Source organism: Phyllobates terribilis, unplaced genomic scaffold (genome assembly GCF_046119375.1).
Source record: "Phyllobates terribilis strain yellow unplaced genomic scaffold, ASM4611937v1 Scaffold_2__4_contigs__length_985480577, whole genome shotgun sequence".
NCBI classification, from domain to species: Eukaryota; Metazoa; Chordata; class Amphibia; order Anura; family Dendrobatidae; genus Phyllobates; species Phyllobates terribilis.
In genome coordinates, this window is record NW_027362762.1 from 614529799 (window position 1) to 614544590 (window position 14792).

The following is a 14792-nucleotide window of genomic DNA, read 5'->3' on the forward strand; positions in this document are numbered from 1 at the left end:
TTCTTGGCCAGTGGTGTAAATAAGTCACAGTTGGGTGTTATCGTCATACTGTGTGACAAACATTTTCATTTTTTGGCTAGCACACCTGTAGGATCAGCACCGCTCCTGCTGCAGCTGTCATCATTGGAGATAACTATGATTCCTGCTGATTAACCACATGATCATGAATGACTGAAGCATATTAGTTGTATGTCAGGATCAACACTATAGCTGCCGCAAATTTTCCATGAACACCACTCGCTTGTGACACGCCTACCTCTGATGCCTCTGTAAATGTGTTTCTGCTTCCCACTCTCACTCATCCACTCACCTATCGTAATAGGCTTACACTGAGCCAAGCACACCCCACACCACACTTTTCACTGCCACCAGTCGCCATTTTGATAGGCCAGTGAAATGCCTGCACTAGGTCACACACTAGAACACACGCCATCCAGATTTCCCGGGCACCTGATGGGTACTCTTCTTCCATTCTGGCATACACAGTGTAACACAACCAAACTATTCACCCCTCCACCCCCAATGGCTTTTTACCTATTTTGTTTATATAACCTGTGTTTAAATATTTTCCAAATTCAATTTGTGTGTGTGCTGCATCAGCACTATATAGTCTAAGTTGGTGAAGTGAGAAAATATATGCATAAATTAAATTTATGGGATCAGATGACAAAAAATTGGCATGTGCACATATGTATTCACCACTTTTTGCGTTGAATCCCCTAAGAAATTCTGGTGCAAGCCATTACCTTCATACATCACATGCTTAGTGAAAGGAAGTCCACGTCTGTGCAATCTAAGTGTCACATGCAGGGCTTCGGAGTCTGAGCCCATTTTGGTGGAATCGGTATAAAATGGACCAACTCTGACTTCTAAAATATATAATAAATTGGGTACAGTAGTTCAATGCAGTTTGTGGGAATATTTTTTCATAAGAATTTGGGAAAGTTATGAAATGTCCTATTCATGATCTAAGGGTCCTTTTAGCTGAGATGAATCTTTGCTACAGTAAATTTATCACTTAAAGGGGTTGTCCACTACTTTATATTACTCCCCCCCCCCCCCCCCCCCCCAATGTATACCCCCAGGGCCCCTAAGACTTTTTGTAATTACCTTACGTTGCAGATAATGCCTGTGAGCAGTGCTTTCACTGGCCGCTCACAGGCATCACGTGACCCCCGGCTGCTGCCGCCTCTGACATCCGCTGATGTCAGAACAAGTGCTGGCAGCAGCCGGGGGTCTTTGTCCTCCTGGTTCCACGGTGGATGCCAGGCTGTGGACGGGGTTCCCCCCCGCATCACACCCGGAATCCATTGCGCTCTCTGCCTCTCCCCGTGCGGTGGATGCAGGGTGTAACGTGGGGAGTAACCCCGCCCACAACCCAGCAGCCAGCGCTGAGTCACACCTCACTTGTCGTGACGTCAGCGCGGGGTCACGTGATGCCTGTGAGCGGCCACCGATAGCACCGCTCACAGGCATTATCTGCAACGGAAGGTATTTACAAAAAGTCTTAGGAGCCCCGGGGGGATACATTGGGGGAATAATATAAAGTAGTCCATAACTTCTTTAAACATGAGCCATGTATGAGGGAGTCGGTGTAATGGAAATTGAGGAGTCGGAGGTTTGGCTTACCGACTCCACAGCCCTGGTCACATGGTGTGTTAGTATATATATACAGTTAGGTCCATATATATTTGGACAGAGTCAACATTTTCTAATTTTGGTTCTAGACATTACCACAATGAATTTTAAACAAAACAATTCAGATGCAGTTGAAGTTCAGACTTTCAGCTTTCATTTGAGGGTATCCACATTAAAATTGGATGAAGGGTTTAGGAGTTTCAGCTCCTTCACATGTGCCACCCTGTTTTTAAAGGGACCAAAAGTAATTGGACAATTGACTCCAAGGCTATTTCATGGACAGGTGTCGGAAATCCCTTCGTTATGTCATTCTCAATTAAGCAGATAAAAGGCCTGGAGTTGATTTGAGGTGTGGTGCTTGCATTTGGAAGGTTTTGCTGTGAAGTAAACATGCGGTCAAAGGAGCTCTCCATGCAGGTGAAACAAGCCATCCTTAAGCTGCAAAAACAGAAAAAAACCATCCGAGAAATTGCTACAATATTAGGAGTGGCAAAATCTACAGTTTGGTACATCCTGAGAAAGAAAGAAAGCACTGGTGAACTCATCAATGCAAAAAGACCTGGGCGCCCACAGAAGACAACAGTGGTGGATGATCGCAGAATAATCTCCATGGTGAAGAGAAACCCCTTCACAACAGCCAACCAAGTGAACAACACTCTCCAGGAGGTAGGCGTATCAATATCCAAATCTACCATAAAGAGAAGACTGCATGAAAGTAAATACAGAGGGTTTACTGCACGGTGCAAGCCACTCATAAGCATCAAGAATAAAAAGGCTAGACCTCTAGAAAAGCCAGCACAGTTCTGGAAGAACATTCTTTGGACAGATGAAACCAAGATCAACCTCTACCAGAATGATGGAAAGAGAAAAGTATGGCGAAGGCGTGGTACAGCTCATGATCCAAAGCATACCACATCATCTGTAAAACACAGCAGAGGCAGTGTGATTGCTTGGGCATGCATGGCTGCCAGTGGCACTGGGTCACTAGTGTTTATTGATGATGTAACACAGGACAGAAGCAGCCGAATTAATTCTGATGTATTCAGAGCCATACTGTGTGCTCAGATCCAGCCAAATGCAGCCAAACTGATTGGTCGTCATTTCACGCTACAGGTGGAAAATGACCCAAAACATAAAGCCAAAGCAACCCAGGAGTTTATTAAAGCAAAGAAGTGGAATATTCTTGAATGGCCAAGTCATTCACCTGATCTCAACCCAATTGAGCATGCATTTCACTTGTTGAAGACTAAACTTCAGACAGAAAGGCCCACAAACAAACAGCAACTGAAAACCACCGCGGTGAAGGCCTGGCAGAGCATCAAAAAGGAGGAAACACAGCGTCTAGTGATGTCCATGAGTTCAAGACTTCAGGCAGTCATTGCCAACAAAGAGTTTTCAACCAAGTACTAGAAATGAACATTTTATTTCCAATTATTTAATCTGTCCAATTACTTTTGGTCCCTTTAAAACAGGGTGGCACATGTTAAGGAGCTGAAACTCCTAAACCCTTCATCCAATTTTAATGTGGATACCCTCAAATGAAAGCTGAAAGTCTGAACTTCAACTGCATCTGAATTGTTTTGTTTAAAATTCATTGTGGTAATGTCTAGAACCAAAATTAGAAAAATGTTGTCTCTGTCCAAATATATATGGACCTAACTGTACCTTTCTGAAAGACTACAGAGGCTGCAATACCATTAAGCAAGAGGCACCACAAACCAAAGCACACCATGAAGACTAAGGAGATCTCCAAACAAGTTAGGGACAAAGTTGTTGAAAAGTACAAGTCAGGGTTGGGTTATTTAAAAAAAAAAAAAAAATATCCCAATCTCTGATCATCCACCATCCAGCTCCATCAAATCCATTATCATCAAATAGAAGGAACATGGTACCACAACAAACCTGCCAAGAGGGGGCTGCCCACCAGAACTCTCAACCCGAGCAAGCACAGAGACCAAAGGAAACCCTGAAGGAGCTGTAGAGTTTCCAAGCAGAGCCTGGAGTATCTGTCCATATAACCACAATAAGCTGTACACTTACACTTCATAGAGATGGACTTTATGGAAGAGTGGGCAGAAAAAAAGCCTTTACTTAGACACAAAAATTGTAAGGCTTGTTTTGAGTTTGCCAAAAGACAAGTGAGAGACTATCCAAATATATGGAGGAAGGTGCTGTGATCAGATGAGACCAAAATCAAACTTTTTGACCTCCAAGGTAAAGCTATGTCTGGTGGTGCCAAACCAACACAGCTAATCACCCTAAAAACACCATCTCCACAGTAAAACATGGTGATGGCAGCATCATGCTGTGGGGGTGTTTTGCAGCAGCAGGGACAAGGGAAAATGGTCTGAGTCTGAGGGGAAGATGGAGCAAAACCTGTTTGTCAGTGGTTTAAGACTGGGACAGAGGTTCACCTTCCTACAGCACAATGACAAAAAGCATACTGCTAAAGCAGCACTCGAGTGTAAAACATGTAAAAGTTTTGGCGTGACCTAGTCAAAGCCTAGACTTTAATCCAATTGAGAATCTGTGGTCAGACTTGAAGATTGCTGCTCACCAGAGGAAACCATCTAACTTTTGAAGGAGCTGGAGCAGTTTTTCCTTGAGGATTGGGCAAAAATCCCAGTGGCAAGATGTGTAAAGCTCATAGAGACTTGTCCAAAGCGACTTACAGCTGTAATTGCTGCAAAAGGTGGTGAATAGTTATCCACACTGAAGTTTTCAAGTTATTTTGTCCTATTTGTTGCTTGCTTCACTGTAAAAAGAAAACAAATGTTCACAGTTGTAGTCATGTTCTTTACATGAACAGATGCAAACCCTCAAAATAAACAGTGAAATTCCTGATTGTGAGGTAGCAAAACACAAAAATTCCAAATGAATACTTTCACAAGTAACTGCACTTGTTAGAAATTAGATCCGTGAGAGCTTCTGGCGGAGAACGCTGCAGGAATGATGGACAGATCTGGAATACTCATTACTACTTCTGGGGTCTGACCTGCATATTCGATAGATGAGATGTTATAAAGAGGTCTTCCAGACCCCTCACTCCTCCCTCAGCTGAGGTCATATGACAGCTGAATATATTCAATCCTAATCTAGTTTTAGGCCATATTTATGCTGTCAGCCATATGTTTACTGATCATTGATATATCCATGGATTGTGTCAAACTCTGATTTTATAGATTTGGCATGGAAAATATCGTACTTTGAAGGGTATAACCAAGACTATGTGAAAAACTAAGTTGCTACCTACCTGCCTGTTGTGCCGGGTGCCGTTCTTCCCTGGCACAGAGGGGTCACAGACCTCTCCTGCAGGGGATTCAGCTGCCTCTGCTGACGTCACATCGACAGAGTGCTTCTTTTCCGCTCCGGAAAAGAAGTCGCCACTTAGTCGATGTGACGTCAGCAGAGGCAGCTGAATCCCCTGCAGGAGAGGTCTGTGACCACTCTGTGTCGGGGAAGAATCGTGCTGGGCATGACAGGTAGGTAGATAGCAATGTGAGCAAACATAGTAGTAAATCATTAGTAAATGAATCAGTGCTCATCTTTTCTCGGCTCAGTTTGGACTGCGAAAACAATCGCAGCATGTTGTGATTGTCTGCGAGAATCGGATCGCACTCGCCAATCAAGTCAATGGGTACGAGAAAAAAATTGCACGGCACATGCACTATACGTCTGAATTTTACACACACACCTCAAAGGAAACCCAACATTTAATCAGCCAATATCTATGGAGCTTCCCAGCCTATTAATAACAGCTCCCAGCTGTCTGTGTAGCCTTTGCTTGTTATTAAGAAAGAGGGACTGAAAAAAAATTGTGGGGTCCTCCCTTTTTTTAATAACCAGCAAAGGCTAAGCAGACTGCTGCAGGTTGATATTAATAGGCTGGGAAGAGCCCATGGATATTGACCTTTTCCCAGACTAATTATACCAGCTCTCAGCCGCCCCTAGTAATGGAGAGGTGTATTTCAGAAACCCATATTACTAACCCCATACTCAAAAGAAATAAATACACACACATACAAAAGTCGTTTAATTGTAAAAAGCACTCCCCAACAATTACTCTTTTACCCCATTAGCAAAAAAATAATCCACAGGGTCCGCTTTCAATCCATAACATGGACGTCCCATGACGATTTCCGACTCTTCTATATCCGGAGGCTGTGACGAGTGGTGAAATCAGTAACTTGACCGCTCACCATGGCAGCCATAACACAGAGAGTAGAGCAAGAACCAGCGGCAGTGACGAGTGATGACATCATTAAGGTTACTGCAGTTCACAGCTGGCGGCTTGCTCGCTTAGAAGACTTTTCTATGTGTTTATTTCTTTTACCTACGGGGTTAGTAATGGGGGTGTCTGACACACCTCTCTGCTACTAACCCCTGGACTTGATGTCAGTGGACATTACACAAGTAACATCAACCCCAGAGCCATTACCCTGATTGCCACCGGACCAGGGCAGTCAGGATGAGCCGAGGCTAAATGCCAGAATTCCTACTGTTGCCTACCTACACTAACTGCTATTGTATTTTTCCCTATTTCCTGTGTTATGACTCTTCGTGTGAGAATCACAGTGCATCCTCACTGGGGGCAGAGGCTGCGGTCACGGTCACTGCCCCTGACGGTCATCAGTGACTGTTGTTTCAGGTGCTGTGCTAGTTTCTGCTCTGTCCCTCACTGTGAGCTATGCACTGTGTGATCTGCACAGTGACAGTTTCTGCTCTGTTGTCGACCCAGATCAGTAATAATCAGCCTGCAGAAGAGCGGTATCTGAATACCCTGTATGCAGGAGACCAGTAACGTCACTAGCCTTCATTCTAAATCCCTATCTATTTAGATTATGGTACTAAATAGATGGGGATTTCGAATTAAATTTAACTTGACTTCGAGCCACCCCTTTAAAGGGAATGATTAACTTTTTTTAATCATTGGGCAAATATTTCTCCTGCTGCTCGGAGTGGTTAATATCAGCACAGGGATTTCATTTACTGCTGCTACATGGACAACCAAAAGCGGAGTCAGAAAGTACCTATTAGTCAGCTGACTTCAGTGAGTAAATGATTTGCTCTGTAACCTGTGCATAGTTCACAGTCCAGAGGGGAAGAAACTTAGCTTTGTAGCAGAGGTATTCCTTTTTATTGGAATCCTGCAGTGGTAATCACTACTGAAAACTGATCTCCACAGATCAGAAGGTTTTACCAATATTAAGGTTGGGAAGCCATGTCATTTTTATCATAGGTATTTGGGAAATTTTTCAGTAGGGTCAACCCTCCTAAGTCGTCCATATAAGCATACAGGTTATATAAAGTTGAACAAAATGATACCTTGATATCTGCGATCCGATGAATGAATGTTTTTGGTAAATCCACATTTTTTTATATATAAATGAGCTATTAAGATCTTTGCACCAGACACAGATCTTCCTCCAGAGCTTATTTTAAAGAAGAAGGCGGTACCAGTGTGAGATATGTAATGACTGACAGTTTGTACTCAAAATCAGACACCGCTTTGCAGTGAGATTAGTACAAGCACAGTACAGCAGAAGTGATCTTTGTCTCATTACAAACACATTTGCACTGCAGGTGTCCTGTTAGTGCTTCAGCTTCCATCTCAGAGGCAGCCAGTGTGGGGAAGCAGAGCTGACAGCACTTCAAATGTGCTTGCAATGACACAAGGTTCATCTCTGTTGTACTCTTTTAGCTTTGCTGTACTGTGGTAGTTCTGATCTGACTGTACAGCTGTGTATAATCACACACATTAGAGCAAACTGTCAGCTATTACTTGGTTCACACCAGTAACCCCACCTTTCATTTAAAATAAGCTCTGGAAACACCTTCTCATGCAGATCAGTGCCGATAGATCTTAACTGCTTATTTGCATATAAGAAAAGCGTACATCAGTATCATTTTATTCTATGACCGACATGCCCACATGAATTACTTGGAAGGATTTATCCTACTGACAGATTCCATTTAAGTACTGCACATTTCATTCTTCATCTCAGTTTTACTTGCTTTTATTAAAGGGAGTTTAACAACACAAAAAGACAGTTCAAACTAATCACAGCACCTTCTGGGTCCATAGCCCTAATTAAAATTATACCTGTAGAATGATTTTGCCAGAAAACATTATTCATTCAAATATTCTATTGAGGTGCGCTCTGCACTCCTTGTGTGTTCGAGCAGCTCATTGCACCTTCCCAACTGCCTATTTTGCATCTATCCCACTTCCTTTTCCTTGATTGACAGATGATCTTGCTATACATAAGTCGGAGGAGGGCAGAGTTTGATGGAAAACAAGTAGGTGTAAAGGTGCACTGGACTGCTCTGCTTGGCCATGACAAGGGTTACAAAGTATCTTATGAGCTTATTTCCATAAAGAACTATTTCTGGAAAACACCGCAACAGATTCCGACCCTGGAAATTAGATTTTTATTACGTCTACGTTCCCTACAAGGTACTGCTCTTGGTGTGAACAGTCATTTTGTTCTGACAGACTCCATTTAACGTCTTAATGAAAAATATATTTTAATTCTGGTTTCATTTCCTGAGATGTTGAAGCTCATCTATTTGTTTTTTTGCACTTGTTTTATTTTATCCTCTTCCTTTCCTTATTTTATTTTTATATTTTAGAATGGCCCAGAAGTGAAAAAGTATGGCCCCTTCCATCCCTATGTGAATGCCAAGGTGTGTACACCACTTTCCTGGAAACATTGTGTGTGCGTTATGTTAATCCATTTTACATGTTTACCCTGTAGCTTCAGGATGTTGAATCCTACCTAGAGAGAACCTGTCACGTCCTAGCTACCCTCTACACTGCCCCCATAGCATTTAGTGTTGCAATGTGCATCACTAACGAACTTTTTTCATTAAAATTGGTGCAGCTATAATGATTTTATAATGTTTAATATACTTAGATCCTACCTGCTCGTTCAGTCATAGGGGTGTGATTCTCATATTCAGTCATGGGCCGGCGCAGCATTCACTCACTGCTGGCGTTGCCCCTGTATTTGAATAGTGCTCCCAGCAAGCGCTGATATTATGGGGAGCATTTGTATATGTCCGGCCACCTGCGCAGTGAGGCTGTGTGATTACCAGCTTCATTGCACATGCACTATGAGGCTCTGTTCCCCGCGCGTGCACAGTGAAGCTGCAAACTCCACAGCCTCACTGCACAAGCGCGGGAACATAGGGCATGGTAATCACACAGCATCACTTAACAGGCGGCCGGCCATGTACAAATGCTCCCCATAATATCAGCGTTTGCTGGGAGCACTATTCAAATACAGGGGCATCGCCAGCAGTGAGTGAATGCTGCGCCCGCCCATGACTGAATATGAGAATCACACCCCTATGACTGAACGAGCAGGTAAGATCTAAGTATATTAAACATTATAAAATCATTATAGCTGCACCAATTTTAATGAAAAAAGCTGGTTAGTGATGCACATTGCAACACTAAATGCTATGGGGGCAGTGTAGAGGGTAGCTAGGACCTGACAGTTTTTTTTTTTTTAAAGGTAACCTAATATCAAGAGTTAAAACTGTTTAAAAAAAAAAAAGAAATAATGCAAAACCCTCTAATTTTGCAAAACTGGATCATAGGTTTCGAACCTAGAAAACCGAGTCCTAGTGGTTTTCGGGTTATGTTCTACATGCAAAATAATTTATAGTGTGGCTCCAAACAGGGCATTTTAGGGTTTCCAGTTTTTATTTACGTCATAGGTTTTTCAATGTTCTGTATTTCTTTGAAGGCCACTATGATTAACCCCTTCACGACATATGATGTACATTTGTCCCTCGCTGTACAGATGATCGCAGCCTCAAGTCCCCTTAGGGGACTATTAAGTACAGTAAATAGTATAAAAGAAAAAAAACCCACAAAAGTTCAAATCGCCCCTCTTTTGCTCCATTAAAGGGAATCTGTCAGGTCCCCCATGCCCTCCAACCCAGCAGCATTCACCTAAGTAGGACTAAATTCCTTGCCTAACGAGCCCTGTATAACATTAAGTGAAAACGAGGTTTACAAAAAGCATTGTTAAGGTCCCTGTTTGCTATGCTAATTAGGGCTTGACTAGTCCATAGGGTGTTAGTTTCTGCAGACTAGTCAGCCCTCCTTCCATGTTATCTTGCCCCTGTGGGCGTTATAGCGTAATTTGCAGGAGCAAACGTCATGGCCAGTTCCTCCAAATCTCATGCATGCGTGCAGCTTTTTTCACTTACGTCATTTTGCCAGCTGAGTCTTGTTCCTGCTGAGTCCGGCTATTCTTCGGCTCCTCCATGGACGTGAGCCATTTTCTGCACTTCCGGTCATGTGCACTGTGCCTCTGATGCCGAGAAGCATACACCCGGCTACAGAGGCGCAGTGACACTGCTGAAATGAGTGGCGCGTATGCACAAGATTTGCAGAGCTGGTGATGACGTAGGCTCCTGCAAATTATGATTTTATTCAGGGGTATAGTGAGCATTTTGGACCAATAGATACTACACCGAATTTGATGACATTAGGTCGTCATATTGAAAAAGTTAATTTTTTTTCAGAAAAATCTTGAGTTAACCCCAAATTTCTCATTTTGCAAGAGGTATCACCAAAAAGTGGACCACGCAGTTTTTTACCCACTGTCTTACAAGCGTGGCGAAACTCCACATGTAGTCAAAAAGTTCTGTTTGGACTAATGGCAGGACTTGGAACAGAAGGGACACGATTTGAATTTTGAAACACAAATTTGGCTCTGTTTGGAATAGATTGTCATATTTGCAGAGCCTGTGTGGTTCAAGAATAGCAGAAAACCCCATTAATGTATTTTTTGTAAATTATACCCTCTAATGTATTTATCTAGGTAGGTAGTGAGCAGTTTGATACCACCATTTTTTATGCAGTTGATGCAACACAAGTTTGAAAAATTACAATTTGCATTTTTTGCCACTGTCACTTTTTCATGAATGTTTTTTGTACGTTGTGAGGAACACACCTCAAATTTTATTGCACTAGTTTTTGTAGTAATTGTTGGTGTACACGTGGTATCCTTGGTGAAGAAATGGCGCCATTAGTTCCCAGACAATTTTACTCAAGATGCCAATTGTCTGGTGGGTTTATTTGGCGGTCCCTACCTTTTATAAATTAGAAAAGTGCACGTGTGCCCTGTCAACTAACATTTTTCTCAGGAATATATGAATTTAAAAATGAATCTTGTAGGAGGGAAATTAGGGGTCTCAATTTGTTAAGACGGTCGTAGTTGGGGTAATTTCTTGAGAAGGCTTGGTAATTGTCATTAAAATGAAGGAAGTCTCATTAGGGCTTCACGAAGGGCTCAGGTCATGACAGTTGCAAATGCAGTGGACAGATCTTGTTGCCCAGTAGGAACGGAGAGTGGATTTTTTTTTTTTACTAAACCCATGTTGAGGGTAAAGCCTAAATTTTTTTTTATTTCAGGGACATTTGTGGCTGATCCATGAACCGGGAATGAAAGGCAGTGAGTTTTAGGGAAATAATATATTATCGGGCATATAAATTCTTTTGGTGGGTAATTAATTGTAGGACTTCTGGGGTTTAAAATTGGTGACATCTACTTTTAATCCATGGGTTGCTGAAAAAGGGGGAATTTGAAGGGAAACCACAATGGAGTGGGGACTGCAGAACTTGGTCCTACCTCTGACGATTCAGCAGACGATTCAGCAGTGATGACTGACTCCACTACCATCGGGCTGTGGGATCCCGTGGAGGAAGAGGAGTCATCGCTGTCTGAAAACTGTTTTGCTTCAGAAGCAGATTTTGGTTTCACTCCCGGAAGTGCCAGAGCAAAGCAGGGTGTATGCCTGCTCCACGGAGAATATTCTGCTGGACATTATTTTATTTTAGCTGAATGCCTAACAAACAAAAAAATGCTAATCTAATCTAACACTAGTAAACAGGGTCTGTACTAAGTATTTTGTTGGCATTGGCAGATGAAGCCAATAGCGCCCCCACACCTCAAAGCTAAGGAATGGGTCAGAGACTAAGTCAAAGTCACAGAAGTAAATCCAGCTCACCACCTGCAGTTCCACACTTCTGGAGCACGGACAGCACCTGGGCAGGGTGCAACATTCAATAGAGAAAGCAGAAAAATCCAGCTCACAGATAAAGTCCAAAAAAGTGCATTTTATTTTCCCAGGTACATGAAGCATCTTTGTGTGTTCACAAAAAAGAATGCTGCCATTTTTCGATGCGTTTCAAGCCGCAAGCGCTCTTTGTCAAAAGAGAATTGTGAACACAGAATTTTAATCTTTGCTTTCTCTGTCAAAGACTAAGGTAACAAAACCCCTAATGCAGCTTCCTCTCCAATGGGTTAGGTAGAAAACTCAGACCACTTTCACTAGAATTGTTACCTTTTTTCACAAAAATTTCAGCAAAAGTAAAAAAAAAACAAAACAGTGGTGTACTTTAGGGATGTGACTTAACCGGGAATTCAATTTCAAAGTTAGATATAGAATCAATCATTTTTTGCGGACCGTTTACACAGTACAGGGGAAAAATAAGCAATATTCATCCCTGATGTCCTATATTTTAAATGTAGAACCCAAGGATAGTTATAGCAACTAATAAAGCATGACTGTAATTGTCTTTTTCATCTCCATCTTGTCTAGATGCCATGATGACATTTCACATCCACAGCTAGTCTCTGCAGACCTCCTTTTTCTCTGGTCTTTTGCAGCACATCCCCACAAAGTGCCCTTAAAAATAAAAGTGTTATTAAAATGCCCTTGGCATAAAAATATCTGTTCATGTTATGACCTAAATAAGCCTTCCATGATATATGACCTCTACACAGTCTACCATTATCATCTATGACCATCGCACCATCCACCCTTATGAACCACAGCCTATACCATGACTCTCCCCTCTCAAATTTTCCATTACATTTTCTATATCTCAACACTGTCCCCCCGCCATTCTAACCTCCATATTGTGCCTTCCATTTCATGCTGTCCCCTCTCCATATCCATTCTGTGATCCCCTCTTCACACTATGACTTCATATTGCACACCACGTTGTCCTCTTCAATTTGCAACTGCTCTTCACACTGTCCCACCTACACAGCATGATGGTCACCACAACAGCCCATACGGTATGATAACCACAACAAGCTGCCAAAAACAGTATGGTCACCACCACAGCCCCCCATAGTATGATGTCCACCACCGCCTTTCATATATAGTATGATGTCCACCACAGATCCCCATTAATAGTATGATATCCAAAAAGGCACCTATGTTATACTATGATGACCCCCACAGCACCCCATACAGTATTATGGCCCTCAAACAGTAAAAAAGGCTAATTGGACATAATTTCACATAAACCCCCAAAATAGGACGGACAGTTGTTGGCACCCTCAACTTAATATTTGACCTGTACACCCTTTTTAATAAATAACTGCAATCAATCGCTTCCTATAACCATTAACAAGCTTCTTATACCTCCAGGTCTCTGATATTTGAAGGGTGCCTTCTCCCAACAGCAATTTTAAGATCTCTCCACAGGTATTCAATTGGATTTAGAGCTGGACTTATTGTTGGCCACTTCAGAACTCTCCAGCGCTTTGTTTCCATCCATTTCTGGTGCTTCTTGAAGTATAGGTGCATCTCACAAAATTAGAATATCAAAAAGTTAATTTATTTCAGTTCTTCAATACAAAAAGTGAAACTCATTATATAGTCATTACACACAGAGTGATCTATTTCAAGTGTTTATTTCTGTTAATGTTGATGATTATGGCTTACAGCCAATGAAAATACAAAAGCCATCATCTCAGTAAATTAGAATACTTTATAACAAAAACTCACTGATTGTGGAAACTTCACACTAGACCTCAAGCAGCTTGGATTGTGTGCCTCTCCACTCTTCCTCCAGGCTCTGCGACCTTGATTTCCAAATGAAAATTGGAACTCTGGGACCTTGTGGAGTTTGTCAATGACTGCCTTCTGGACATCTGTCAAGTCAGCACTTTTCTCCATGATTGTGGAGCCCACTGAAACAGACTAAGGGACCTTTTTAAGTGCTTAGGAAGCCTTTGCAGGTATTTTTTGTTAATTATTGTAATTTACTGAGATAATGACTTTTGTATTTTCATTAGCTGTAAGCCATAATCATCAACATTAACAGAAATAAACACTTGAAATAGAGCTCTCTGTTTGTAATAACTCTGAGTTTCACTTTTTGTATTGAAGAACTGAATTTTTTGATATTCTAATTTAGTGAGATGCACCTGTATGTTTTGGGTCATTGTCCTGCTGAAAAACCCATGACCTAGGATGCAAACCCAGCTTTCTTACACTGGGCATGACATTGCGACCTAAAATCCTTTGATAATCTTCAGATTTCATGATGCCTTGCACAGTCAAGGCACCCAGTTCCAGAGGCAACAAAGCAAGCCCAAACCTTCTTTGAACCTCAACCATGTTTGACTCTAGGTACTGGACTCTCTTCTTTGTAGCCCTCACCCCATTTTCGGTAAACAGTAGAATGACAAGCTTTACCAAAAAGCTTTAACTTGGTCTCACTCCCACTCCCCCTCCCCACAGTAATATAAGACTAAAAAACAAACAAAAAGCTTATACTCGCCTAATTCAGGCCCCCATCCACCTCACTCCATTGCGCCATCCAATGTCCCCTGCGTGTGTCTTTTCTAACAAGGTGCAGGCCGAAAGTGGCATGCGTCTTGCTGGAGTTTCTAGTGGAGCAGGTGGTTGATTACTGCATCTCTACTCCTGTCCCAGGAGGCACCGACATCAGTTGTATTTGAGTCTGACAGACGCGAATACAATTGAGTGCAGGGAGGGAGCGACTGCCGGGGGCGCAGGCAAAGAGAGGGATGAGCGATGTCAGTGACTGACACCGCTCCCCTGTATGCCTGCCATTGTGCTGAATGCCTGTTGCCGGAGGAAAGTGCCGGGCGGCCGCAGGCATTCAGCAATCTTTTTTTCAAAGTGCGTCCCCCTTGGGGGTAGGCAAGAGGTAGCGCCCTAGGCAGGTCCTACCTCTTCACCCTGCCCTGCTAGTAAACCTAACATAACAGTAGTAACTTTTTTTTATTTTTTACTGTTAAAGAAAGACCTAGCCTAATTCTAGCTAAAGGCAAATAAAGAAATAAAAAATATATAAAAAAAAGAGATAA

General features: G+C 42.3%; 1 protein-coding gene across 6 annotated transcripts in view; it reads left to right on the forward strand.

Annotated features, from left to right (window-relative positions):
* ANKS1A (ankyrin repeat and sterile alpha motif domain containing 1A) overlaps window positions 1–14792 on the forward strand; it is a 260678-nt gene that overhangs the window by 62039 nt on the left and 183847 nt on the right. For 3 of the 6 annotated variants that reach the window (XM_073666518.1, XM_073666520.1, XM_073666519.1), the window contains exon 4: window positions 8272–8325. The exons of 2 other annotated variants lie outside the window; for them this stretch is intronic. In XM_073666518.1, the coding sequence (XP_073522619.1) occupies window positions 8272–8325 (54 nt within the window). Of the gene's footprint in view, window positions 1–6800; window positions 6849–8271; window positions 8326–14792 lie in introns of those variants that run through there. One more of the 6 variants, XM_073666523.1, reaches the window with a different exon arrangement.